This window comes from Hyperoodon ampullatus, assembly GCF_949752795.1.
Source record: "Hyperoodon ampullatus genome assembly, chromosome: 5".
Classification (NCBI taxonomy): Eukaryota; Metazoa; Chordata; class Mammalia; order Artiodactyla; family Ziphiidae; genus Hyperoodon; species Hyperoodon ampullatus.
The window spans coordinates 7632293-7659939 of record NC_136918.1 but is presented as its reverse complement, the minus strand read 5'-3'; the positions used below and the strand labels follow the sequence as shown (position 1 = coordinate 7659939).

At 47.5% G+C, this 27647-nt stretch overlaps 1 protein-coding gene across 2 annotated transcripts in view; it reads right to left on the bottom strand.

The window, feature by feature from the left end:
- Nucleotides 1-648: 648 nt before the first annotated feature.
- CLSTN2 (calsyntenin 2) overlaps nt 649-27647 on the bottom strand; it is a gene marked incomplete at both ends in the record, with an annotated part of 642483 nt that continues 615484 nt past the window's right edge. Inside the window, 8 exons of one of the 2 annotated variants that reach the window (XM_079704858.1) lie at nt 649-843; nt 2988-3172; nt 3953-4076; nt 4207-4352; nt 4847-5017; nt 9214-9431; nt 13411-13559; nt 20865-21031. In XM_079704858.1, the coding sequence (XP_079560984.1) occupies nt 649-843; nt 2988-3172; nt 3953-4076; nt 4207-4352; nt 4847-5017; nt 9214-9431; nt 13411-13559; nt 20865-21031 (1355 nt within the window). Of the gene's footprint in view, nt 844-2987; nt 3173-3952; nt 4077-4206; nt 4353-4846; nt 5018-9207; nt 9432-13410; nt 13560-20864; nt 21032-27647 lie in introns of both variants that reach the window. The other variant, XM_079704859.1, reaches the window with a different exon arrangement.

The following is a 27647-nucleotide window of genomic DNA, read 5'->3' as shown; positions in this document are numbered from 1 at the left end:
GTGGCCTCACAAAGGACAAAGGGAAAGGCTCTCCAAAATGGAAGAGCGCGTGTGTGTGGCGGTGGGGAGCCGTGGGGACAGCCTAGGCAAACCTTTCCCTGCGAACTTAATTCCACCTCGGTCCGGACGTTCCTTTGAAGTGTTGAGGACTTAGACCTCGGGTGTGTGGAGTCTGAGCATCCTGATTGTAGGAAGCAGCCTGGAGAGTCAGGTGCGAAGAACCTGATGGTCGGTGTGGAGACACCACGGAGTCAGTGCCCGCACGGGGGGTTGGAACCTCAGGACCCTAAGAACGTGGAGCCCAGGTAGGGGAGCGACATGAAGGCTGACCTTCTCCCCTGCAGGGGAGAGCAAACACGGTACCCAGAGATCTACTGACAGGCTGCTGGGTGAGCCCAGTGTAAGAGAAGTGGGGGCCACAGGACAAAGTCGCCCCTGAAGTCCCCAGTGAGGATGACGCTGGGCTTCTGGGAACCGCCCCAGGGCTGGGATGCGGGGAGTACCCAAGGCGTAAAGGGTGGGTTCCAGGGTGCTGGGGAAGGCCTGCCGGGACCTGTCATAGAAATCAGAGGCGATGCGATAGGCTGGGGCGTACATCGGGGCGGGGCTTCCAAAAGGGACACGTGGGCGGGCGCAGACTGCCGGGCACTAGTAGGGGAGGGTGGAGTCATCCCACTCCAGCTGGGCTTGCGCGGCTCCGCCCGGCCCGTGTCCGCCCCTGCCCGCCCCCTCCTCGTCCTCCTCGTCACTGCCCTCGGAGTCGCTGCTGCTCGAGCTTAGGTCTTCCTCCTCCTCCTCCTCTTCCTCGGTCTCATCTTCCCCACGCCCTGGGGCTCCGTGTTTCTGGATGGCAGGGAGAGAAGGGAAACGCTCATCAGGGGTCAAACAGGAGCCACGCTGGAGCTTAAGTTTCTCCCTCCATTAAGGAGACATTTAGGGCCCCTTGGAACTCCTTCCCTTGATGCTAAACCCTTGGGCCGGGAGATAGGCTTTCTGGAACGGAAGTCCTTTGGTGAAAGACCAATCGGAGGGCTAAGGACAAAGACAAGAAATGGCAAATTCCAGGACCCCAACTCAAGGTAAATTGTTGCGTTTTATTTTTTATTTTTTAGTGGTCCGCGGGCCTCTCACTGTTGTGGCCTCTCCCGTTGCGGAGCACAGGCTCCGGACGCGCAGGCTCAGCGGCCATGGCTCACGGGCCCAGCTGCTCCGCGGCACGTGGGATCCTCCCGGACCGGGGCATGAACCCGTGTCCCCTGCATCGGCAGGCGGACTCTCAACCACTGCGCCACCAGGGAAGCCCAGTCGTTGGGTTTTAAACATTGGACATTTAGGCCGATCCCACCCATCATTCAGGGAGGCTTTCGGGCCAACGTTTCTTTCCTGGCATTTCTGAAACCTATCTACATAGGTGTCCAAGTCTTTAGTGACTTGCTTCTCAATGCGAGGATAGCATTTAAGCTTGTACCCCTCTTCCAGGTGGGAAAATAATGTCTCTGGGAGCAGAAGGTCTTCTAAGCCAAGACTCGGCTGTGCCGCCCCTCAAAACTACTCCTTTCAGAAGGACAAAGTTCACGGCCCTCATTTTCCACGCCTGCCGCTCACCCCTGGGGGTTTGTGTCCTCAATCTCTACCCCATGCTTTTCCAGTCCCCTCCCCCTCCCCCCAGCGTTGCGGCAATGCCAGTCAAATCTTCTTTCTGGATTTATGTTTTGAGTTCATAAACCAGCCATAAGAGCTGTGAGCCCATGCTTGGCTACACCCCCTCTCTGGAGTGTTTTCTCTTCTACCTCTGCTTCCCCCAGATCCTACTCATTCTCAAGGCCTCTCTGAGGCTCCAAGAAATCTTCCCTGGACAGCCCCAAAGGCTCTCCCTGCTCCTGCTTCACTGACTGCAGGCATCACCACGTTAGCCCTTGGTGAGCACGCTGTGGCCGGGTACTCAGAGCGCTCCTGGCATAATGGTCTTGCCTCCTAGGCCCAAGGCTCAGCTCTCTGAAGGTGGAAATGCTGGGGTCCCCCAAGTGGTGCGCTCAGCCCTGTACCTACAGCACACGCTGGGACGAGCTGACCTGCATTGGCACGCTGGCTCTGAAGTTAGAGCAGGAGGCCAGGTGAGGCGGGGAAACTGGGGACTGGCTGGGATACTTTTCATTCCTCAGTGGCTCCTCCTCATGGCCACTGACTCCCTCGCTTTCTTACTCCTGCCTTTCCCCCCACCCAGCAGCCATGGGCAGACCAAAGGGCCCGATGGAAGCGGCTTTTCTTGAGTGTCCTATGTCCAGATCAGGAACATTTGGACACTCATGGGTGGATTCTGGGGGATGATGGGCCACTGGAAAGATAACTTTAGAATCAGAGAGGCGTGGGTTTGAATACGGGTGGTGCCATTACCAGCTCTGGGAGTTTGGGTACTTTACTTTCCCTCTCTGAGTTGGTCCTACCTTGGTAAATGAGGAGGGTGACTCCCACTTCACAGGTTGCTGGGAAGATTAAATGAGATGGTGCGTATTGAGGACCTCGTGCAGTGCTGGCGTGATGGGGGCTCAATAAATGGCAGGTATTACCATTGGGTTTTTGTATTAACATATTCTGAGTCTTTAAGTGAGCTTTTCAGGCAGATGGAGCAAAGCCATCTAATGTATACTGGTAGCTAATCAAAAATTCAATACTGAGTCCCTGAGAGTGAGTCAGCTCTGAGCTAAATACTACAGGGGAGGCCAGGGACAGACACTACGTGGCTGCTTGCCTTAAGAAATGTCTGGTTTTGTTTGTTGGGTGAGAGCAATTCACACATTTTTTAAGCAGTGAATGCATTTGGTGGGTAAGTGTGGCTCATGCAGGTTGAGAGGCTGGAGGAGCCCAGAGAAGGGAAGGACCAGTGGGGCTGGGCTAGCTGGGCAGGGCTTCTGGCACAGGAAGGATGGAGCTGGGTGGAGGAGAGGCATCCCGCTCTGAGCTCCCAGCCCCCGCGTGACGATTGTTACCTCCATGGGGTTGACTGTGATAGTAAGTGCCGAGTCGTCCCAATCCATCTCGGCTTCCTTGGCAGCCTCAGACTCCTGGGTGAAGTGCTGGTGGGCGATCCGGACCCGGTACATGCCCATGGCCACGACAAACACTAGCATGCACACGGAGATGATGATGACCACCGTGGCAATGCTTGGGACCACTGGAATGAGGAAGGAATTTGCAGGACGTGGTGAGCGAGGGACTAGCTCACCTTTGGGATGGAACACAATTGAAACATCCATGTGTAGGTTAACATCTTCCCTACACTGCCCAGTTGGAGAGCTCTGGGTCAGAACCTTACTCTGTCTGGGCTTCACTTTTTTCATCTATGTAGTAGACTTCATCATTCCTATCCCATGGGAAGCTGCGAGGAGCAAATGAAATCATCTATGTGAATTTCCACAGAGGCACATAGTAGGTGCTCAATAAGTGCACATTCTCTTTGATTTCTTGCTTTTTCCATCAAAGCATAGGGCAGCCCCCTTCCCCTCCCCACGAGAGCTAGAAACTGTGGAGTTCAGTCGGGACAGACAGAAGTGCCCGCCAGATAGGAAGACAATATGGAAGGTACTGGAACAGAAGTAAGGGTGGGAGACTTTGCAATATGGTGCATACATGTGTGTGAACGTATGTGAGGGGCTCAGGGAAGGCTACATACAGCATGTAGCTTTGAGTTGGGTCTAAAAGGACTTGCAAAATTTTACCCCAGCCCTTTGTAACATCTGCTATTATACATTTCTTATAACTTCTTGTGTACTTGACCTGCTCCCTCCTGAGGCCGTGAGTGCCTCAGAGCCAGGCCCATAGCTTCTCCACGGCCTGGCACCTCCTTCAGTTCTGGGCGCCTCTGGCTGCTGCACCCTAACTGTCTGTTGAGTGGATGGTCTTGAGTCACCATCATCACCTGGTGTCCTGAGGTCCCTCCTCCCATGTGACCTACCTGAACTGCGCTGGATGCTAGTCTGGGATTCCGGGTGCTGGACAGACTGGAGGAAGGGCGGCTGCACGATGAGGTGGTTGACGTGCTCCTTGTCTGAGACCCTGACCTCATGGAGGACGCTGACCTGAGAAGAGCAGAGAGGGATGCTGTGGACCAGGAGTGGCAAGTGGACCAGTGGCTGCAGTTCTCCCGAATAAGCGAAGTGAATGAATGGGCGGGCCGGGGCTTCCCTCACAACTGCGGGACTCACTCACCTCCAAGTTGAACTCATTGCTGGTGTAGCGCCCATTGAGTTCCGAGCACTTGATCCTGAACCGCCGGGCCTCCAGGGCAGCTGGACGCCAGTTGCGGTAGCGGATGTGACGTAGCACCTGCTCATAACGACTCATGGAGCCCACACCTGTGTCAAGAGACCACACCTGTCATAAGAAGGCAGAAGAGGGGCTGGGGAGACAGGCTGCAGCTGCTGGTGGTGTGGGTCTCCTGAAGTCGGTGAGGGTAAGAGCTCAGGGTGTTTAGGGGCAGACAGTGTGCCAGTGCAGACATTCTAAGGAGCCAATTAAACTGAAGCACGGAATTTCCACATACATTGGGCTCTGACCAGAATGTTCGGTCTCAGTCTGCCAAATGTTGCTGTAATACTTGCTGAGATCAAACATGGTAAGAGCAGGCACCCGCCTAGTTTCTACAGATTTCCCCAGGAGTGGAATGGGAGCCAAGTCCCCAGGATACTGGAATAGCTCGCCAAAGGAGGGGCTAAAAGTCCACGCTCTGAGGTCAAGAGTCCCCTCCTGACCCACTTCCACAGGAGATGGAGCTGCCATCACACTCATGACTCCCTGGACAAGGCCACTGAGAAGGGACCACTGGGTGCAGGACTGAGCACGGCCTTACCGTAGATGGAGTAGCCAGCCGTGGAGTTGGTGGCATCCAGGTGTCGCTGGTGGAGCTCACTGTGGTTGAGCTCCAAGCACTCCTGTTTGGGGTCCAAGTCCCCTCCCAGCACTAAAATGTCACAGAAATCTAAGTTGTGAAGCATTTCTTCAAAAACTGCTGATTTGGGGGCTGTGGGAAGACAGACACATGGAAAACACAGGAGTGAGGACAGCTCAGGTCGTGGCCCTGACACACCATCCTCCTCCTCTGTCACTGAACCCCAGGCTCAGGCTGGGTCAGGAGGAGAGGCTGGGCCATCCCAAATATCACCTCCACTGCTCAGATGGATGTCCAGGCAACCCCTGAGGCTGGGAGGCACGAATTTATGTGAAGAGCATGAACACATCAGTCAAAAGATGTGAATCGAGGGCTTCCCTGGTGGCGCAGTGGTTGAGAGTATGCCTGCCGATGCAGGGGACGCGGGTTCGTGCCCCGGTCTGGGAAGATCCCACATGCCGCGGAGTGGCTGGGCCCGTGAGCCATGGCCGCTGAGCCTGCGCATCCGGAGCCTGTGCTCCGCAACGGGAGAGGCCACAACAGTGAGACGCCCGCGTATCGCAAAAAAAAAAAAAAAAAGATGTGAATTTGAATACCACCGCTGCTTCTGAGAAGCCGTATAGTATTAGAGAAACCACCTACTGCTCAATTTCCTTATCTGTAAAGAGGGTAAGGGCATTGAGAAGATTGAAAACAATGTGTGGCACAGAATAGACGCTCAAGAAGGTGGTCTCAATTGGGACCAGAGATGAGTGCCCCTCCACCAGGCTCTCATAGCTTTCCCTGCGTGGTCATGGTGTGTGTCTCTGTCTCTCCCAGCAGACTCTGAGCTTCTCAAGAGCAGAAGCACTTTGTGTGACTAACTCTTCAGTATCTGAGGGGCTGGCAACGACACATTGCTGAAGTGGAGCTGCACTGGTGATATAATTAAATAAGTAAATTTGTTAGTGTAGTTGGCGAGCTGTTGCATCCCTTGGCAAAGTTCCTCAGGGAAGGGTAGGCTGAGACACTCCATCTTCTTCTCCAGGGTGGGCAAGGTGTGGAAGTAAGTGGTCAGCTCAGGCTCCCAGACTTTTTGCCTTTGTGGCACCAACCCGACCATTTGCAGAGGACACCCCTCCCCTTGCCAGTTTATGGAAGGCTGGTCCTAGAGCTGGAGACTAGCCAGTCTCGTCCCTCTTCTTCACTGCAGTGTGGCGCTGACCTGGAGGTGCCGGCTCCCTACCCCCAGCCTCCAGGGGTGGCCTTTAGTGTGGAGGTGGGAGCACTTTCTCCATCACTAGAACTGTTGAATGTAATTGCCGTCTGTGGACTTTATCCTGGCATCTGTCCCAGGCCCTGGCAACATGGCGGTCAGCAGACCCATCTTTCCAACCCTTGTTCCTATGTTTCTGGTTCCTGGACAGCCTAGCTGTCCTTGCCTGATACTATGACCCCAAGTTTCCCAGGGGAGTGTCTTGAGTATTTGAATGCTGGACAGGTTGGCACTCCTAAATGAAAATCCTACTTTAAAATAAAAAGTGATTAGTAGTTATGGAGTCCTTGCTATACGCTAGGCACAGTGCAAAGGAAATCCTAACAGACAGACACTAGAGGGGGTACTATTACTATTCCCATTTCACTGATGGGGGAATGGACAGTCCATGGGGTGGGGTGCTGTGGATTGCCTGGGGTCACACAGACAACAGGGGAGGAGCTGGACGGCAACCATGACCTTCTGATCCCACACTTTGTGAAAGTCTCAACCTCTGGGCCGGTGGTCTTTGAATTTTTTTTTTTTTTTTTTTTTTTTTTTTTTGTGGTATGTGGGCCTCTCACTGTTGTGGCCTCTCCCGTTGCGGAGCACAGGCTCCAGACACGCAGGCTCAGCGGCCATGGCTCACGGGCCCAGCCGCTCCACAGCATGTGGGATCTTCCCGGACTGGGGCACGAACCCATGTCCCCTGCATCGTCAGGCAGACTCTCAACCGCTGCGCCACCAGGGAAGCCCCTTTGAATATTTTTGATCTTGCGGGCTTTTATTGAAAAATTTGTGAACTAGAGATCATTTAAATAAGTATATTTACTGATTAAGCAGACTGGCGTAGTTTGTGCATGATAAAACATTTATGAAAACAAATGTTGGAAGGATTCACAAAAGATGAGAGAGCTATTTTAAATAATTATTTTATTTTGTTTAGTTTTTAAGGGATACCAGAAACATTTTTTGCTCTCAACGGATATATGTTGTTATAAATAATTTCGTACACTTACTTTTTAAATGCTTGCCAATCTCAATGGCTTCGTGTAGCGTTGGCAAAATCTAAAAGCACATTAATATACACTTAACGAAGTCTGTCATTAATAATGGTACACGTATATCTCTCTTTCAAATGGCCTGTGGTTTCTGGGTTTTCTTGGGAGCTGTACTCTTGTCAGGTCAGGTTGGGTCATCCTGGCTCCTATGACCCAACTGCTGACTGATTGCTCACCCTAGGTAGGGGGCGTGTTCACCCCACCATTTTCTCTCGTTCTCTTGTGCTCGCATATGGACAAAATCTTCCATCAGTTTCCCTGATTTCCACTGTGCCAAAGGGACTGTACTGGGCTCAGGGACTTACTGGCAAATCAATAAGTTGGGCTCTGGAGGAGATCCTTGTCTGGTTTAATAAACAGATAATCACCACCGAGGGCTCGCCAGTGTATGTGAGAGAGAGCGCTAGTGGCTGGAAGCGTACAGAGTGGTTGGGCGTGTACAGTACCAGCCTGGGGGTCAGGGTGGTGGGGTCTTCTGGAAGAGGGGTTGAAGGTAGAGATTTTTGTCAGCAATAATGGGGAACGGGACAGAGAGGGACCTTCCAGGACGAGGGTAAAGAGTGAGTAGACATGTAAGCTAACACAGAGGGAGAGAGGGGTGTGATGTCATTGGTACTGAAACAGCACAAAGAGTGAGTCGATGAGGGCCGAAGATGGTGGTGGAGAGGGTCACGGGTGGCACATGCCATTAGCCTGCTCGTTTATGGCACCCATAATAATGATTATTCTTACAACGATAAAAGTGAAATTTTAAAAGTACTAACAATAGTTCTCGGGCACTTGGCTACGCAGTCTGCATGCACCTCTCATAAACAGAAGGTGAGATGTGGACCCAGATAATTGCTTGTCCCTGCGTTGCCTATAGGCTGATGTCAGGCCTCAGGAATCCAGATACTCTCAGCTACGGCCTGCAGCCACCGCAGTCGGAGGCCCTTCCTTTTCCTGTCTGATATTAGCCACAGATGAAGGCAAGAGGGAAGATCACACGACCTAATGCACCTTGGAGAGTAACTGGGAAATGGTCCTGCCCAGAGAGGTGGTATAACACCATCTATTTTTGTGAGCTAAGAAGGGCTGTCTTGCCAGACATCCCATTTGCTGGGGACCAGCATGGTTTAAGGCAGTGGGTAGTTAGGATTATTATAGAGGCAGCCCTTCGGGAACTCAGACCCACTGGCACTAGCCCATCGTTAGCAGCTGCTTTGGGAGGGGGAGAGGGAGAGTTGAAAACATTCTTTTGGAGGAGGCAGCAAAGGATGGTTCTCAAACTCGTATTCCCCCTGTAGATCTGGGCCCCAGGTTTTCCTACCTTCCTTCCATATCCTTCCATCCCTCTCCCCACCACCAGCCGAATATACTGTAGCTTTCAGCCCAACTCAGTGTTTCTTCCCGGCAGACAATTCAAATTACTTTTACTGAACAGCCCTCCCGACAATGAAACTGTTGGAAAGAACAACTGGAAAGTTCCGAGTGTTGAGAGGGATATCGCTGAAGGAGACTTTTACGGGGTATACATTAAGATGCAGCTCTATTTTTTTCTCCATGCTTCTTTAACTTTCTTCTCATTACCAAAATAATACACGTGTACTACAGAACGTTTTGCAGTTGTAGAGAAGTGAAGCGGTGCAGAAACAAATTGGCTCTTTTCCTGCTTCTCAGAGAATATCACTGTTAGCATTAGGTGTGTTTCCTTCTGGGCATTTTTCTACATATTTTTTTCTTGACAGAGTTGCGATCACTCTACACGTAGCTACTCTGTAATTTGCATCTTGCTTTTTTTTTTAAACTTACTGTTTGGCCTAAGTGCCTTCCCTCCAACATCATACCTCTTCTATGGGGGTGCCACAATTTTCTAAGCCATTCATCCCTCTCTGTTATTTATCTGCATTGTTTCCAGGCTTTTTTGTTCCATTATCATAAATTACCCCGCTATGGTGAACAATACCTCAGTTGTCCTGAAGTGTGATTGACGAGAATTATACTTCATGTGAGAATTTAAGGTTCCACCCCCCCAACCCAGTGTGCGCCTGTACCTGTGGTCTTCAAGTCACTGGGGGCCTCGGTTTTGGCGAAGGTGCTCACAATCTTGATGTCGGGGAAGAGGGTAACCCCTTTGGTGCTTTCAAACTGGGCAGTCGGTCTCCAGAAGCGGTCCGTGCCATGGAGGGTGATCTGGGGCTCGACGGCCTGCAGCACCATCACGTAAGCGTCCACGTCGGGGAGGCTGATACACACATCTTCTCCAAAGCACCTGGGAAAACAGCAGTCACGGCAACTGAAGAGCAAACCCTGGAATCATCCAGCCATGGGCAAAGATACATACAGCCACCTCTAGTCCTCAACGAGACATCCTGACTGCCCGAGAGCCTCTGAGGATGTCAACAGACATCCAGATTCAAAGCCACATTTTAGTTAAAACTACTAGCAATCTAGGGACTTGAAAGGATTAGCTCCTGGGTGAAATAGGAATTTTCTCTACCACCAACAAGTAACCATTAGACCTTTAATTATCCTTTAACAAAGTAATCAATGGCAACATTAATTAGACAGCAACTGCTTGTTATGTGCATAAGGATTTGGTAAATAAATTGTTGTCTCACTGGTTAGTTACAGCCATCTTACTGAGTGAGACCCTAGGGCTAAACTCTCCTGCCTGCCGGAACAGCGTATATGTTCTCTCTCTACAAGGATATCACACAAGTGCGGTGCCTCTTCCAGATGTGCCAGCAGACTGCTATTGTAATCATACTCCTTTTTCCTGATACACTGCCACAAAAATATCTGGGAGCCAGAGTGGTGTGACAACAAGAGCAAAGCCTCAGAAGTGAGACAGGCAAGGGTCCATGCCTGGCTCTGCCACTCCTGGACTGGGAGGCTCCGGGCAAGGGGCACGACTCCTGGGAACCTCAGTCTCTTCATCTGTACAGTGGGGATGAATAATTAATTACCTCATAGTAGTAAGGCTTAAATTCAGATGACATGTAGATAGGAAGCTGCCCAAGAGCCTGCATCATGGTTGGAGCTCAGTACATGTTGACAGATCTGACAGTGTCATCAGACCTCATCAGGCATGTGTGTCACTGGCACTCTCTGCTGATCATCTAGACCAAAGACCTAAGCTAAAATGGAGAACCCCAGGGTCTAGAGAGATGCTCTGGGAATGATGGGTGGACTCCAGCTGGTGGCAGCCATCAACCTGCATCCCTTGGCAAAGTTCCTGTGGGAAGGGTAGGCTGAGACACTCCATCTTCTTCTCCAGGGTGGGCAAGGTGTGGAAGTAAGTGGTGGGCTCCTGCTCCCAGACTTTTTGCCTGTGTGGCACCAACCCTACCATTTACAAAGGACACCCCTCCCCTTGCCAGTTTATGGAAGCCTGGTCCTAGAGCTGGAGAGTAGCCAGTCTCGTCCCTCTTCTTCACTGCAGTGTGGCGCTGACCTGGAGGTGCCGGCTCCCTACCCCCAGCCTCCAGGGGTGGCCTTTAGTGTGGAGGTGGGAGCACTTTCTCCATCACTAGAACTGTTGAATGTAATTGCCGTCTGTGGACTTTATCCTGGCATCTGTCCCAGGCCCTGGCAACATGGCGGTCAGCAGACCCATCTTTCCAACCCTTGTTCCTGTCTTTCTGAAGGTGCCAGGTGACTCCCTTTCTGATTCTCAGCAGTTTTTCTGGGGTCCCCTTCCTAGCTGCCCTCCCAAGCAGCTGTTTGGCTGAGAAATGATTTGATAGGCCAGTAAGGGTGTTATTTAAAGGTCACAGTGATGGTCTCATCTCCTTAATTTAACTCTGATCCCTGGGGACAAGAACCATGACTTTTCTTTCTCTTGCATACTCATGGTATTTAGGAGCTCTATCAAGGCTAGGTTGGTTAATTTAATTCAATTAATAAACATTTGTTGAGCATAATACTATACACAGAAAAATCCTAAAGATGCTACCAAAATCTGTTAGAACTAATAAATGAGTTCAGTAAGTTGCAGGATACAAATTAATATATAGAAATCTGTTGTGTTTCTGTACACTGAGAACAGCCTATCAGAAAAAGAAATTAAAAAACAATCCCATTTACAATTGCATCAAAAAGAATAAAATACCTAGGGATAAATCTAACCAAGGAGGTAGAAGACTTCTACTCAGAAAACTACAAGACATTGATGAAAGAAATTAAAAACATTACAAACAAATGGAAAGATATACCATGCTCATGGATTGGAAGAAATAATATTAGTAATGTGACCATACGACCCAAGGCAATCTACAGATTCAATTCAATCTCTATCAAAATGCCAATGGTATTTTTCACCAAACTAGAACAAATAATTCTAAAATTTGTTTAAAACCATAAAAGATCTCAAATAGCCAAAACAATCTTGAGAAAGAAGAACAAAGCTGAAGGTACCACACTCCTGACTTCAGACTATGCTACAAACCTAGAGTAATCCAAACAGTATGGTATTGGCACAAAAACAGACACATAAATCAATGGAACAGAATAGAGAGCTCAGAACTGAACCCATGCATATATGGTCAATTAATCAATGATAAAGGAGGCAAGAATATAAAATGAGGAAAAGACAGCTTCTTCAATAACTTGTGTTGGGAAAACTGGACATCTACGTGCAAAAGAATAAAACTGGACTACTTTCTCACACCATACACAAAAGTAAACTCAAAATGAGTAAGACCTGAAACCATAAAACTAGAAGAAAGCATAGGCAGTATGCTCTTTGACATTGGTCTTAGCAATATTTTTTTGGATGTGTCTGCTCAGGCAACAGAGACAAAAGCAAAAATAAACCCATGGGACTACATCCAACTAAAAAGCTTTTGCACAGTGAAGGAAACTATCAACAATATAAAAAGCGAGCCTGATGAATAGGAGAAGATATTTGCAAATAATCTTATATAGTAAGGGGTTAATATCCAAAATATACAAAGAATTTATACAACTCAACAGCAAAAAACAGATAACCCAATTAAAAGATGGGCAGAGGACCTGAATAGACATTTTTGCAAAGAAGACATACTGATGGCCAACAGACACATGAAAAGATGTTCAGCATCACTAATCATCAGGGAAATGTGAATCAAAACCACAATGAGGTACCACCTCATCCCTGTCAGAATGGCTAATATCAAAAATAAAATAAATAAAAAGTGTTGGCGAGCATGTAGAGAAAAGGCACTAAACACTCTAAAAAGGCACTAAACACCTCTAAACACTATTGGTGGGAATGTAAATTCGTGCCGCCACTATGGAAAACAGTATGGAGGTTCCCCTCAAAAACTAAAAATAAAGCTGCCATATAATCTAGCAATTTCACTTCTGGGTATTTACCTGAAGAAAATAAAAATGGTAGTTCGATAAGATATATGCACACTAATGTTCATTGCAGCATTATTTACATTAACCAAGATATGGAAGCAACCTAACTGTCCAAGGATAGATGGATGGATAAAGAAGATGTGGTTGTATATATTTATGGTGTGTGTGTATATATATACATTTGTATATATATGTAGTATATATATATTTATGATATATATTTGTAATATAGTATATATTTAACACATATTAATGCTATAATAATAATAAATGATATGTATATATATATACACACACATGAAATATTACTAAGTCATGAGAAAAAAATATCTTGCAATTGGCAACAACACGAATAGATCTAGAGGGTGTTATGCTAAGTGAAATAAGTCAGAGAAAGACCGTATGGTTTCACTTCCATGTGGAATCTGAAAAACAAAACAAAAACAAACTCATAGATTCAGAGAACAGGTGGTTGCCAGAAGGGAGGGGGTTGGGGGTGGGGTGAAATAGGTGAAGGAGATTAAGAGGTACGCACCTCCAGTTATAAAATAAAAAATCCACAGGGCTGTAACATACAGCATAAGGAATATGGTCAATAACATTTTAATAACTCTGTATAGGGACATATGGTTACCAGACTTATCATAGTGATCATTTCATAGTGTATGTAAATATCAGATCACTAAGCAGTACACCTGAAACTAACAAAACATTGTATGTCAACTATATTTCACTTAAAAAAAAAACAACAAAAAGAGGACACAGATCCATTGGGGTGTCCTCATAGGGAGAGCAGAGAAGCTGCCAATAGTTGAAGAGAGGTGAATCCTGTTTTGCGAGAAAACATTCCCAGGGACCATCCCTGATGCCTTGACTGAGCCCCAGGCTGCCCAGCATCCACTCACTGGACCTTGGAAGAGACTTTCAGGCGCCGCACACCCGCGGTTGGGAACTGTCTGGAGTTGATGTAGGAGACCTTCTGGAGGGCACGGTTGATGTTCCCAATGTCGTCACCTTCCATCACCAGGACAGACTGCGAGGGGTTGAAATGATACTGGAAGACAGAAAGCAGTATCACAGGAGAGAATGATCAACCTTGTACCCAGTCTCATGGAGACCCTCCATCTCCATGCAAAGGCCACTAAGGCCCGCACAGGCGTCTCCAGAGCATCTGCAAGTGCAGGAGCTGTGTGCACAGGTAACTGTTTTAACCCCTCAAGCAATCCCTGCTGCCCTCTGGTGGGCTTCGGGACCCTCCTGTGTAAGATTCCCTGTGGATTATAAACTCCTGGTAATACCACCGGGAGCCACAGGATGAATTCTGAAATCCCAGACACAGTGCTCTTGGGGCCCAGCCTTTGGTGGGCTCTGGGCTACTATGGGGTCCTTCCCAGAAACTTTGAGCTCTTGGACTGCCACACCTCAGCTCACAGCCCGGAAACCTGGGGCTTTTGTTCCTTTTGCTGTCTTGACTTTGGCCTTGAACTGCTCCCCCATTCACCCTGCACTCCACCTCCTGACCCATGTCCCATCTTTTTAGTTTCCAACCTTAAAGTTCATTTTTAAGTTAATGACCTCCCTTCTCTCTTAGATCTGATTCTTGGTCTTGCCTTCTAGGTGCTAAACTCTGGTTTCCCATGAGTTTTAATCACTTGCTGTTTACACGCCTGCCAGCTGCCCTAGGTTTGTTATCTATCTATCCTATCCTGGGTCCCTGGTATCCCATGCTGGGTGAAGGCCCAGGGGCTATGATGCTCCCCAGTGAGTCACTTGGGTCCTCAAACCAGATAAAGTAGATCCAGACTTGTCTCTTCCATGGTGTTCCCAGCAGTTACTCTTCTTTGAATGGAGCATGGAGCATATATATTCAAATATATATATGTGCTAAGTGAAAGTGTCCATCTTATTCCTATCTCCTATCCAACCAATTTCCTCAACCTTATCCCACAGGTAATCACTGTTCCATTAATTTCTTAGTGACAAATTGCATTATTGTTCAAAATTAGTTGTTTCCCCTCCCAGTGAGATGCTTATAGAAGCCTGTCAACAGGCTTGATCATGTGATTTATGGTACTCTTCCATACAGGATATACATTTTTGTCCTGTTGTGCTCAGTAGTGGTCATGTGACTTGCTTGGCCAACAAAAAGTGGGCAGAAGTATTGTTTGGTTCACACCCGGGTGGTAGATTTAACAGCCAGTTAATTCATGGTGCCATGTCCCTCTCCCTCTGCCATGAAATCTGCAAAGTTCCCTAATGGTCTATCAGCCTGGGTCTCACAGTGAGGGGGCCAGAGCTGCAGCCAGTCTTGAATGGGCATGAAGTGCACACAATAAAAAACAATTGCTGTATAACTCACTGAAATTTTAGTCACTTGTTACTGCAGCATAACCTAGCGTATCCTGACAGTTATACTTAAGCATTTTATGAATATATAATCAATGAACATAGATTCCCATTTTTCTCCTTTCTTACACCAAAGGGAGCTTGTTACATACTATACTGTACTTTGCTTATTTCACTTAGCTTTTGTCTTAGAGATCTTTTATTTTTTTTAAGTTGTATAATATTATTTAATATTAAATAATTCATTTAACCAGTCTCCTAATATGAACATTGGGTTATCTCCAGTCTTATACTAATAATGGCACAATGAATAATCTTATATATATAACATTTCCTAAGTGTGTAAATGTATCTGTAGAATAAATCCCTACAAGGGAAATTGCTAGGTCAAAGAGTATATGCAGTTTAAATTTTGACAAATGTTGCACATTTTCCATTGCTAGGGATTATACCAATAGGCTCTCCCTCTCATAGCGTATGAGAATGTTCTTTCAAAACCTCAACAACAGAGCATGCTGTCAAACTTGGGACTTTTGCCAATCTGATAGGTGATAAATACTATCTTAGTGTAGTTTTATTTTGCATTACTCTTTCCATGAAGTAGATTGAGTATGTTTTCAAGCTTTTAAGGGGAAATCTGTCTATGTTAGCTTTTCCCTGATATGACTCAGATGTCTTTACAAGAGTTCCTGTTCTGTGTCCGGACCCTATCAGGAGGTAGTTATCTCATGAGCACTGTGGTGCCATTGTCCCGCATAATGAGTCCCTTGCATTGTGACCCCCAGCCAACTGATAGCTCAGTCTTTGTCTCTTTCAACTATCTTATGATTGTTTCATTGTTACCTCCTCCTTGAAGCCTCCCCAGCTTCCCTCACTTAGGTCCCCACTGAGCTCCTATAGTGCTATGAAATGGTAGTATAATTATTATAGTGCAGTGACTACGAGCTCACTGAGGACAGGGGCTCCGACTGTTATCCCCGAATCTCAGAACCTTGATCTAGTGCCCCGGAAGCCCCTGTTAGATGAAAGAGTGAATGGTACCCCGCTGCCGTCACTGTTCTTCTTTCCCTGTGATCCGGTTTCCTCCTGTCCTCAAAGCCCTGAGCAGGGTCTCTCTGAGCTGCGACGTCTGGTCACAAGCACTGTTCCCTATGCTGGATTCAGGAGCCCCTGGGCATATGCACAGGTGACGTTACAGTCGGCCTCTTGTGGGTCTCTCTCTTGCTGGGGCTGACTCACTAGCTTAGCGTGCTCAGCCGTGGAGATGCCACATGCTGGTGAATCATCAATAGTTCTGAGTGTTTTACAGATCATCCATTTCTCATTTGAGCAGATTGAAAGTCATTCTTCTAAATATACCACTTAAGTTTCCATGTATTTTGCGCTCTCCCCGTCCCTGCCAACCCCTGCTGTAGCAGTCTTTTGGTGCTTTTGCTGTCTGTCTGTCTGTTTGCCCCCCACCAGCAGACTGTGAGCACCTCGAGGGCAAGGTCCACTGACTTTATTCAGCATCCAGAGGGTCCAGTACACGACCAGCATGAGACAAGATGATGCCCCCTGCAGAAAAGGCCAATCTCCGAGCCGTGCATGAGGGCTGAACAGAAAAATCAAGCAGTTCATCCAGAAGGATGGACTGGGCAGCAACCCGTGGCATCAGCAGAGGGCACGCCCACTGAAGCCTCCTAGGGAGAGGACAGGTTAGGGAATGTGTTGGATCTCTAGTGAATACCCAAATCTGGCTGCCAGAGCATCCCAAAGACTGCCACAGGGCTTGAGGTGGGCACTGGCTAGCCATCAACACGGTTCTTACAGGATCAATTAAACCCTCCACTAGAACAGGTTTTGCTTGTATGTTTGTGTTGTCTTTCGTGGCATGACTGCGGGTCGGTCTCTGGTTTTGCAAGACACAGGGTGGTGTTGGCATTTCCACAGGGGCAGGAGATGGCTTCCTGGGGACCTAGCAAAAGGTGACAGCACTCACTCTCCCTGGAAAGCTGGGCTGTAGCCACAGTGGCTCCTTTCTTTGAACCAAGAGGCGGTTAGACAGATCGTCTTAGCAGAATGGTCAGCTGTCCTGGAGGGTCAGGCTGGGACATCGGTGAAGTCCCTGCCGAAAGCCCTGGCCTGTTCTTTGAGGACAGGCTGGCTGTGGCCCTCCAGGCACCTCGCCCTCCCTGCCAGCTCCTCTGGGCGGGGACAGATGAAGATTCCCTGCAATAGAGGCTCTTCTGTTGCAACTGTCACCCAGGATTACTTTTCAAAAGAAGCTGGGGCATCAGCAATGCCAAGTGCAAGGTCAGCCCAGCAGGAGAAGGAAACTGTGATTTGCTGAGAGCCTAGTTATCAGGTTTTCTAGGGGAGATCTGTATCTATATCTATATGTATATCTATATCTATATATCTATATCTATATATCTCATCTGTATGTGTATCTTTGCTGTATTTGATGTATAAATATAGGTAAGGCTATATAAAATATATATACGTTATCCAATTCTTACATCACTACAAAATAATACTAAGTCCATTTTACACACAAGGAAATTGGGGCTTAAAGGATTAAAGCAACTTGCCCAAGGTCACCCAGGTCATGAATATCCGTACTGTGCTTTGAACCAAGGAGGGTTTTGTTCCAAAGTTCTTGCTCTTTCCCACTCTTCCACACTAGAGGTGACAATTTGGCAGGGATGACACTATGAAAATCAGAAGTGTGTATTCTTCAGGAATGTGGCGATTCCACACTGTCTCATATGGATACATAACAACAACCACCTCGATCATGTGATGACTCCAGGCATGCTGGAGAAATAGCTGGAAATATGCATGATCCAGGGGAAAACAAGTGAGACGAGGAACCCATGTGGGACCCTGTGAGTAGACGGGATGTTTCTTTAATCACGGCAGGCCCTTACTTTCTGGACTAGCCAGAGGGGAGGGAGGAGTCCAGGAGCCAGTAGAGAAAATACTAGTCATTATTCAAAAAAGAAATGAGGGATGAAGGAGGAAAGGCAGGTAGGAAGCATTTTTTTTTTTTTTTTTTGCAGTACGCGGGCCTCTCACCGTTGTGGCCTCTCCCGTTGCAGAGCACAGGCTCCGGACGCACAGGCTCAGCAGCCATGGCTCACGGGCCCAGCCGCTCCATGGCATGTGGGATCTTCCCGGACCGGGGCACGAACCCATGTCCCCTGCATCGGCAGGCAGACTCTCAACCACTGCGCCACCAGGGAAGCCCCAGGAAGCAGTTTTAATAATTTTCAAGAATGCCTTCTAATCTGAGTCGTGAGGCGGAAAGAGCCTAGACTTATTTTGGCCAAGTCCCTGAGCCCCAACCTCCTTATTTCTGAAATGGGGTCATAATATTTAATTTGTTGTGAGGAGTAGGGATAATGAGCTTAAAACAGCCCCCAGTGGGTGCACCGTAACGTCGCGTGTTGTTATCATTAACTTCTCATACAGTGAACTAGTTCTTGCCCGCCGCGCCCTAAGGATGGGAAAGGATCGTTTGCAGTGACTGGTTCTGAGCAGGTGGTATTCGAAAAAGTCAGATGAGCCTCCTCCACTCCCCACAGCTCTGGGTGCCACTTCATTTAGCACTTCCTCTTTCACAGGCTAGGACCGCTGTGTAGGAATTGCTATGGTTCTTAATTTGTAGTTCTAAGAATGTGTGGCTTTTAAGTCCAGCATCTTTGGTTTATTTGTTCTGTGGTGCTTGGAATCCTGCAACTGTGGCCCCATGGGATGGTCCAGAGCAGAGAAGATCCACGCAGAGGCAGGGAGCAAATCCAGAATCAGAGAGGGGACAGATGCTGGATCTGTTGGAGGACAGATTTCACTGGCTTGACAAAACACTGAGGGAACAATACAAACAGTAGACCAAGGATCAAACCCCAGGCTCTGCCTGTGAGGATATCTGTATGAAATGTGCCATGAGGGGCTTGCCTGGGCCAGATGCCATGAACTTGACAGGTGGAATGCTGGCCTTTGCAGTACAGGCAGTCTTGTGAGTTTCCTTCAGACAGGTGATTAGCTATTAGAGCACCTGTGTGTATGTGTTTCATGCATGTTAAACAATGTTCTGGAAAGTCATCCATGCTTTACCCTGCCTGTGTACTCCTCCCATCTTCCCCCTCTGACCAGGGCTCCAGGGTGAGCATCCTGAGCCCCACGCCTGTCCAGATCATGCTCCCTTGCATGGAGCCCTTCAATGGTTGCTTGTTGCCAACAGAAAAAAAAAGTAAACACCAGACATTAACAAGGCCCCATGACCTGGCCTCTGCCTACCTCTCTGGTCCCGCTTTCTAGCTTTCCTCCTGCTATTTGGGCACTTGTAACACTGGCTTCCTGCCTAGAGTGACTGCCCTGCCCTCTCTCTTGCCACCCACTGCCTGCCTTTCTCCCGGTTGGTTCTTACCCATCCTAAACAATACGCTCAGACTTCACCTCCTCCAAGGAGCCTTCCCTCACTGCTATTGCTCCTGGTTCTGAAACTCTGGAGCCGAACTGCCTGGGATCCCATTCTGGCTGTGCTCCTGACTCACTCTGGGATCCTCGGCAACTTTCCTTTCTCCTCCAGGCCTCCATTCCTCATGTGCAAAATGGGAAGATTCATGGTACATTTATCATAGGTTGTTCTGGGGCTTAAGTGAGTTAAACCCATAAAGGTTTTAGAAAGGTGCCTGGTACCCAGGAGACCCTCAGTAAATGTCAGTGCTCATAATCACTGGAGCACCAGATGACAGGTGTCTGCTTGGGCCGTTGAGTGCCCCAAAGACAGTAATCTTGGAACATTCATTTTCGTGTCCCTCTCCCCAGCCCAGAACCAAATTATACGGGTGTCCGCGGAATGTTTGCTGAAGTGACTGCAACGTGAAGTCGAGGCATGATTTGCCCAGATCACTGGTCCCTCCAAGGCCAGCCCAAGTCAGAGCCCCACAAGCAGTCAGCCACTGAGAGCGTGAATGAGAGGGCCCTCTGTTGGAGGGGTGACCCCTGTCCAGAAGAGGCAGGCCTGGGGTGGGGAGGCCGGGCAGCTCCATGGGCAGTGCCGAGTGGGGACGGATGGGAGGTGGTGGGAAACCTCTGTTCTGGTCACTCCCTCCTTGGGAAACCTTCACAGCCGCTGGGGCCTCATGGGGCTGTCCTGTGTCCCTGGAGACAGAGGGTGGGCTGCCCTCACTCCCAGAGAGGAAGCCAAGGGGCTGCCTGCTGTCACTGGGGTCCGCTTTGATGGAGTGGGGGCTGTGATGATGTTTACCCTCCTCTTTGCTTAGGACCCCGAGGCCTGATGCGGGCAGGCGCTCCTCGGTCCAGGTGAGGCCAGATCTATCCCTGCCTATCGTGAGCGGGGAGGTGCTTGATGAGGACCGTCAGCCACATCCTGCGCCCCTCAGGAGGAGCTTTTCTCAAAATGAAGCTTGGGTTTCCTTGGATCATTTGAAGAGTTTTATTTTGTGTGGATGACAAAATCGTGAATCTGTTCATATTCCCTTTGGCAGCCAGACATTGTCTGGAGCCCATCTGGGCCTCAACTTAACAACATAAGATCCAGTGACCTCTGCATCTGCTTTCTAATTCCACCCACCCCGGGGTGACCTTCCTTTGTAATTAGTAGTTTCCATGGTCCAAACTTTTAATCCGACTTTTCTGTATTTCTGAAAGTTATGCTTGCATGCTCCCTCAGTTCCTTTGGGCAAATAAACAACAAAGCAACCCACCAACCCAGGAAACAATGATATAAAACAACTGCCTCCAGGTAGACATTGAATGTGTGCCTGCTTTTGTGCACCGAACTGATTACACTCGAGGGCTTCATCTAGGAATTTCAGGAGACGGCACAGAGTCTGTGGTGCAGTCACGGTCACCAATCTCCCTGCTGTGGCAGCACCTTTGCCATGGTACCAGCTTGGTGTGCCGTGGCAGGAAATGACTCCGCTTCCAGGATTGCACTGATGTTTAGCAGCCTCTACCTCACAAAGCACCGTCTCACCGGGAGCGATGCTGGCTCCTTCCTTACCTTTATTCCTTGGCCCAGGCTTTCCAGGGAATTGATATCCAGCCCTTCCTTGCAGGCCTGCAGGCAGGAAATCACCTTCTGACTGTCCATTTTGCCAGGGCGGATGGTGAGACTGGCCAGGCTGCCGTGGAAGAATTGAGCAAAGCGCGGCTTGGTGACTTCTCCTCCTAAAAGATAAAGAAGCATCGTTATTTGCCCTGCGGACATTGGGTAGGAAACGTCGCTTCAAGGCGCCATCTGGCTGGGGAGCCAAGAACACAGTGGCTGCATCCCCTAAACCCGAGCTTTTCCTTCCAAGTGGTGAGCGCAGAGTTGTGAAGCCGGAGTCTCAAGAGGATGTCATTGGCCGCCAAGACCTTGGCACTCCGCCAGGTGCACCTATTTAGGAATCTGGAATTCCTGAATTTAAAACATTTACTTTCAGAGGCACGGGATGTCTTAAAAGACAGGAAGGGCCTACAGAGTAAAAGTAGGAGAGAGAGAATCTACCAGTGATGAAAGACGCGCCGTGTGCCAGGCTGTCTGCTGGGGGCTTCACCTGAGCGAGCCTGCAGAGAAGGGATCATTGTTTCCAACTGACAGATGAAGAACCCTGGGACTCAGAAAGGTTGAGGGACTTGCCCCAGGACACACAGCTAAATGCTGGAGCTGGTACTCTAGTGGTGTATGTGACTGCAGAGCTGGCATTTGCTCTCCTGTATTCATTCCACAGAGAGGCTGAAATGCGATTGAGGGGTCCTAGGAGCCCCATGTCCCTGGGTTCTGGCTCTCTCACAGTGAGTTGATTTCACATCAGCTCCGATCCAGGTTCTCTGGCATATAAGGGCCTCCTTGATTCTGTTCTACCTCTGACCTTCTTCTCGTCACCCAAGAGTTTTTTTGTTTTTTTGTTTTGTGATACGCGGGCCTCCCACTGCTGTGACCTCTCCCGTTGTGGAGCACAGGCTCTGGACGCGCAGGCTCAGCGGCCATGGCTCACGGGCCCAGCCGCTCTGCGGCATGTGGGATCTTCCCAGACCAGGGCACGAATCCATGTCCCCTGCATCGGCAGGCGGACTCTCAACCCCTGCGCCACCAGGGAAGCCCAATGATCTTAGTCTTGATCTTGCACTTCTGTTTGTTCAGAGGGGTAGCTGAATGTACAGGAAAGATGGATCTGGGTGGAAATCCAGCTCTGCTAATTCCCTGAGGAGGTTCTATTGCCTCTCTGAGCCTCCACTTGCTTGTAGGGGACATTGCTGGGTTTTGCCTCCTGGTTCTCCTGCGCTGTCTCAGCAGTGGTCCCCATCAGTGTGCTCCATGAGAAACCTCCCTGTGACAGCTTTCCCCAGCATCTGGAGGGCAGGTTCCTGGAAGGTTCTTCCAGAGTAACACCACAGCGATTTCTCTGCCTTTCAGTGAGCCACGCTGTGTCAGCAAAGTCTGGACCTCTGCCTGGGTGGCAGAGGGCTCTCCACAGGGTGCTCTTTCTCAGCCCTAGGGAGGGTGGGTGTCCTGATATCTGCATTCCTATAGCCTTCAGAGGTCTCTCTACTTAGCAGCTAATCCTTCATTATTCTAATACACTGTTATAGTTAATACTTTTTTATATTTCCTTGTTGAAATTACTGTGTGGTTTCTCTCTCCTGACTGGGTCCAGACTGATACACCCTCTAGGTTTGCACACATACATTTGCTCACACCCGTTCCTCTCACACTGAGATACCACCTCCAGACTGCTCAGATCAGGCAGATCCCACTGGTTCTTCAAGGCCCCTTAAAGCCCCCTGCTTACCTTGCCCTCTTCCTGCTCTGAGCCTGGAACACAATAGTTCATTTTAATGCACCCTCACAGCTCAGCATTGTTAGTTAACGTATGTGTGCTTTATGTCTTCAATAGCCTATAAGGGGTGTTTCTTGACTTCCACTACACATTTTAATCACCTGGGGATATTTAAAAAGATAAACTGACCCTGGTGAGGGGTCCCACCCCTAGAGATTGTGACCTAACTGGTGTGGGGAGTTTTTTTAAAAATTGAAGTATAGTTGATTTACAATGTTGTGTTAGTTTCAGTTGTATGGCACAGGTTCTTTCCCCCTATAAGTTATTACAAAATATTGACTATAGTATAGTTCCCTGTGCTATATAGTAGGTCCTTGTCGGTTATCTATTTTCTATATAGTAGTGTGCATATGTTAATCCCAACCTTCTATTTATCCCTCAGCCCTGTTCTTTCCCCTTTGGTAACCATAAGTTTGTTTTCTATGTCTGTGAATCTCTTTCTGTTTTGTAAATAAGTTCATTTGTATCTATTTTTTTTTAAGATTCCACACATAAGTGATCTTATAATATGATATTTGTCTTTCTCTGTCTGACTGACTTCACTTAGTATCATCATCTCTAGGTCCACTCATGTTCCTGCAAAAATGGCATTATTTCATTCTTTTTGATGGCTGAGTAATATTCCACTCTGTATATATACCACATCTTCTCTGTCCATTCCTCCGTCTGTCTCTTTCAGGTGAATCAAACATGAAGTCAAGGTTAAGAACCAGTGGGCTATACACTTCTTGAGGCCAGACTTCTGCATACTCCTTGAGTCAGCTCTCTCCTTTATGCCACCCACAGGCTTACTCTTGCCCCTCTCCATACGCTGCTAGAATTTATTATTTAAGTCTGTCTCCTGGATGGCAGGGAGTACTTATGCAGGATTCATTGTAATGAAGACAATACTGAACAGGTATTAGGGGCTGAGGGCTGTCCCAGGCACTTTGCACAAGTTGGCTCATTTATCCCTCTCAGTAACATGGGCCCCTGTCCCTGTGTCATCAAACATCTTGCACCCTGCCTTGCACACAGCAGACACTTCATAATTGTTTGCTGAATTGAAGAAGATGGTCCAGCAGAAGTGTAGACCTGTGGTGCCTCTCCAGCATCCATCTCACTCCTGTCCTCTTACAATGGCAACCCTGAGGTTTGGGGGGTTGACTTGAGTTCCAGGGATGGACTCTGTTTAGTCAAAGGTAATCAGGTTATTCCGTCTCCGTTGCTCCAGGGACAAAATGAGGCATATACTTGGGACCCCTCGTACCAAGATGAAGCCAGTCAGCATCTGGCATCCAAAAAGCCATAGGAGTTGGTCTAGGGATAATCATAAGACCAAATTTAAGCCAGTGAGATGAGCGGAGAAATTGACTGGCAGCCTCTGGGAAAAGAGCTTCCATCTTCTCTCTAGAAAGTTTCTGGAACCTACTCTTGCTCTCTTTCCCTGGAGATCATTATGTGAAGACAGAAGGCTGAGAGCGGCTGCAGCCATCCTGCAAGCAGACCAGGGACAACCAAGGCAATTCCTGGAGGGGGCGGAGCCAGGAAAGCAGAGCAGGCTGAGCGAACCCTGAGCAGACCTCCTCACTGCTTTACCACGGGGTGTCCTCATCTGTGGCAGCCAATCCTCCATCTTTACAGCTTAAGCTGCTTTAACTCAGACCGTTGTTACTTGACACCCAGAGCATCTTCACATTGGAAATGAAAGGAGAAGCCTCTGTTGAAGTGATCAGTCCACAGATTTGGCTTTGAGGGATGACCTGAGGTGGCCATGGCTTTGGATATGGGGGAGCCAATGTGGAGTCTTTGGATTTAGGGCCTCGAAGCCCTCATGGACACGGCGCTCCTCACAGCCATTAGCATGTCCCTGCCCTAGTAAAGGGACACTTCTGTTGATCTGCAGGAAGAAGGGTATGAGCCTGGGTTTGAATGGTGGAGCTGCCACTCTCCAAGGCATCCAGGGGGTCATCCCTTCCCCGCCTTGTCCCCCACTTGGAGCAGCAGATCCAACAACAACTTTAAATTACTGGCATGAACTATGTGCCCAATGCTGTTGAATCTTCATCAAACTCTTGGGAGGTAGGCACTTATTCTTTTTTATTTATTTATTTATTTATCTTTTACATCTTTACTGAAGTATAATTGCTTTATAATGTTGTGTTAGTTTCTGCTGTATAACAAAGTGAATCAGCTATACGTATACATACATCCCCATATCATTTCCCTCTTGCTTCTCCCTCCCACCCTCCCTATCCCACCCCTCTAGGTGGTCACAAAGCACTGATCTGATCTCCCTGTGCTATGCGGCTGCTTCCCACTAGCTATCTATTTTACGTTTGGTAGCGTATATATGTCCATGTCACTCTCTCACTTTGTCCCAGCTTACCCTTCCCCCTCCCTGTATCCTCAAACCCATTCTCTACTAGGTCTGTGTCTTTACTCCTGTCCTGCCCCTAGGTTCTTCATGACCATTTTTTTGTTTGTTTTTTAGATTCCATATATATGTGTTAGCATATGGTATTTGTTTTTCTCTTTCTGACTTACTTCACTCTGTATGACAGACTCTAGGTCCATCCACCTCACTACAAATAACTCAATTTTGTTTCTTTTATGGCTGAGTAATATTCCATTGTATATATGTGCCACATCTTCTTTATCCATTCATGTGTTGATGGACACTTAGGTTGCTTCCATGTCCTGGCTATTGTAAATACAGCTGCAATGAACATATTGGTACATGACTCTTTTTGAACTATGGGTTGCTCAGGGTATATGCCCAGTAGTGGGATTGTTGGGTCGTATGGTAGTTCTATTTGTAGTTTTTTAAGGAACCTCCATACTGTTCTCCATAGTGGCTGTATCAATTTACATTCCCACCAACAGTGCAAGAGGGTTCCCTTTTCTCCACACCCTCTCCAGCATTTATTGTTTGTAGACTTTTTGATGATGGCCGTTCTGACTGGTGTGAGGTGATACCTCATTGTAGTTTTTATTTGCATTTCTCTAATGATTAGTGATGTTGAGCATCCTTTCATGTGTTTGTTGGCAATCTGTATATCTTTTTTGGAGAAATGTCTATTTAGGTCTTCCCCCCATTTTTAGATTGGGTTGTTTGTTTTTTTTCATATTGAGCTGCATGAGCTGCTTGTATATTTTGGAGATTAATCCTTTGTCCGTTGCTTCGTTTGCAAATATTTTCTCCCATTCTGAGGGTTGTCTTTTCGTCTTGTTTATGGCTTCCTTTGTTGTGCAAAAAGCTTTTAAGTTTCATTAGGTCCCATTTGTTTATTTTTTTTTATTTCCATTTCTCTAGGAGCTGGGTCAAAAAGTATCTTGCTGTGATTTATGTCCCAGAGTGTTCTGCCTATGTTTTCCTCTAAGAGTTTTATAGTGTCTGGCCTTTCATTTAGGTCTTTAATCCATTTTGAGTTTATTTTTGTGTACGGTGTTAGGAAGTGTTCTAATTTCATTCTTTTACATGTAGCTGTCCAGTTTTCCGAGCACTACTTATGAAGAGGCTGTCTTTTCTCCATTGTATGTCCTTGCTTCCTTTGTCAAAGATAAGGTGACCATATGTGTGTGGGTTTATCTCTGGGCTTTCTATCCTGTTCCATTGATTTATATTTCTGTTTTTGTGCCGGTACCATACTGTCTTGATTACTGTAGCTTTATAGTATAGTCTGAAGTTAGGGAGCCGGATTCCTCCGGTAGGTACTTATTCTGTATTTACAGAGGAAACTTGGGGTTACAGGAGAAAGTAGCCAAGGGCACATTAGCAGGAATTGGTGAAATGTGGGCTCTAGAGAGTGAGTATATCCATCTGTGATCAGGACTAGCTGGGCATCTTAGTGGTACTGGGCAGCGCAGTCTAGAATGTGACTTGGAGAGAGCCACTGTGGTCTGCCATCCAGGCCCCCTCAACTTCTCACTCAGCAGCTCTATCCTTAAAGACCACACTCTGTGACTCTCGTGGATGCCAAGACATGTTCCTACACAGTATTTTTGTTCAGCAAAACATCCATATTTCCTATTTTTGACTCAGGAATACCAGATCTGTGATGCACTCTATTTATTAGTGATGCAGCTCAAGAAAAGCAATTCTGTTAGCATTTTGCAATAGGAGGCCAGAAAAAATTGGAAATATATTTGCACTCAGAGGTGGTTGTGATGTAGGATTTAAAAAAAATAATGGATACATTGAAAAATCACTTTCTATTTAATATCTAGGGTGTCTGCACACACCACGTGGCTCCTCTGCTAACATTTAGACATACACATGCTCGTGAATTATTTTAAGAAAAGAAAATAACCTGATTTCTAATACAAAGAACCTTCTCTAAATATTTGCAAACACAATTTTGGATTCCTGAGGTTAGATCTGCACACATTTTTAAAGTGTTTTCTTTGCCTAGCCTTCTGTTTGATTCAGTTGATTGTAAGATGGGACCGTGTTCCCTAGGAGCTCACATTTAGTTGGGAGAATAGATACTGGAAAAGTAAAATAAAAATATGAGTAAATTTCCAGTACAGCAGATGTCCTAAGGCAGTGCATGATTAATTTCCAAACATGTGATTTAGACAATGTGTCCAACAGATCAGAGGGGAAAAAAAACCATCCATGATTTAGTATGAGGTCCCTAAAACATGGCAAATTCTTTTATATACTATTTTATTTAATGCTTAAGTGGCAGGATAGTACTTTTGAGATCATAGCCTCTCTTTATTTTTTTCTGAAGCCACAATTTTTAATAAAAGAATTCCAAAATCAAACCTGGCCTTCTGGGCCATTATGAAGAAATATTCATCAAGTGAATAAGAATATGCCTCTCTTCTTCTGATTTCTCCCATCTTACCCTCCACTTAAACGCACCTCTGCCTTGTGATCATTGCCGCAGGGAGGGTTGTGACAGGGGAAGAGAAGATGGGGCTTGAAGCTGAATCTCTTCCTCATTTTCATTTGCAGAATCCTAAACCTTTAG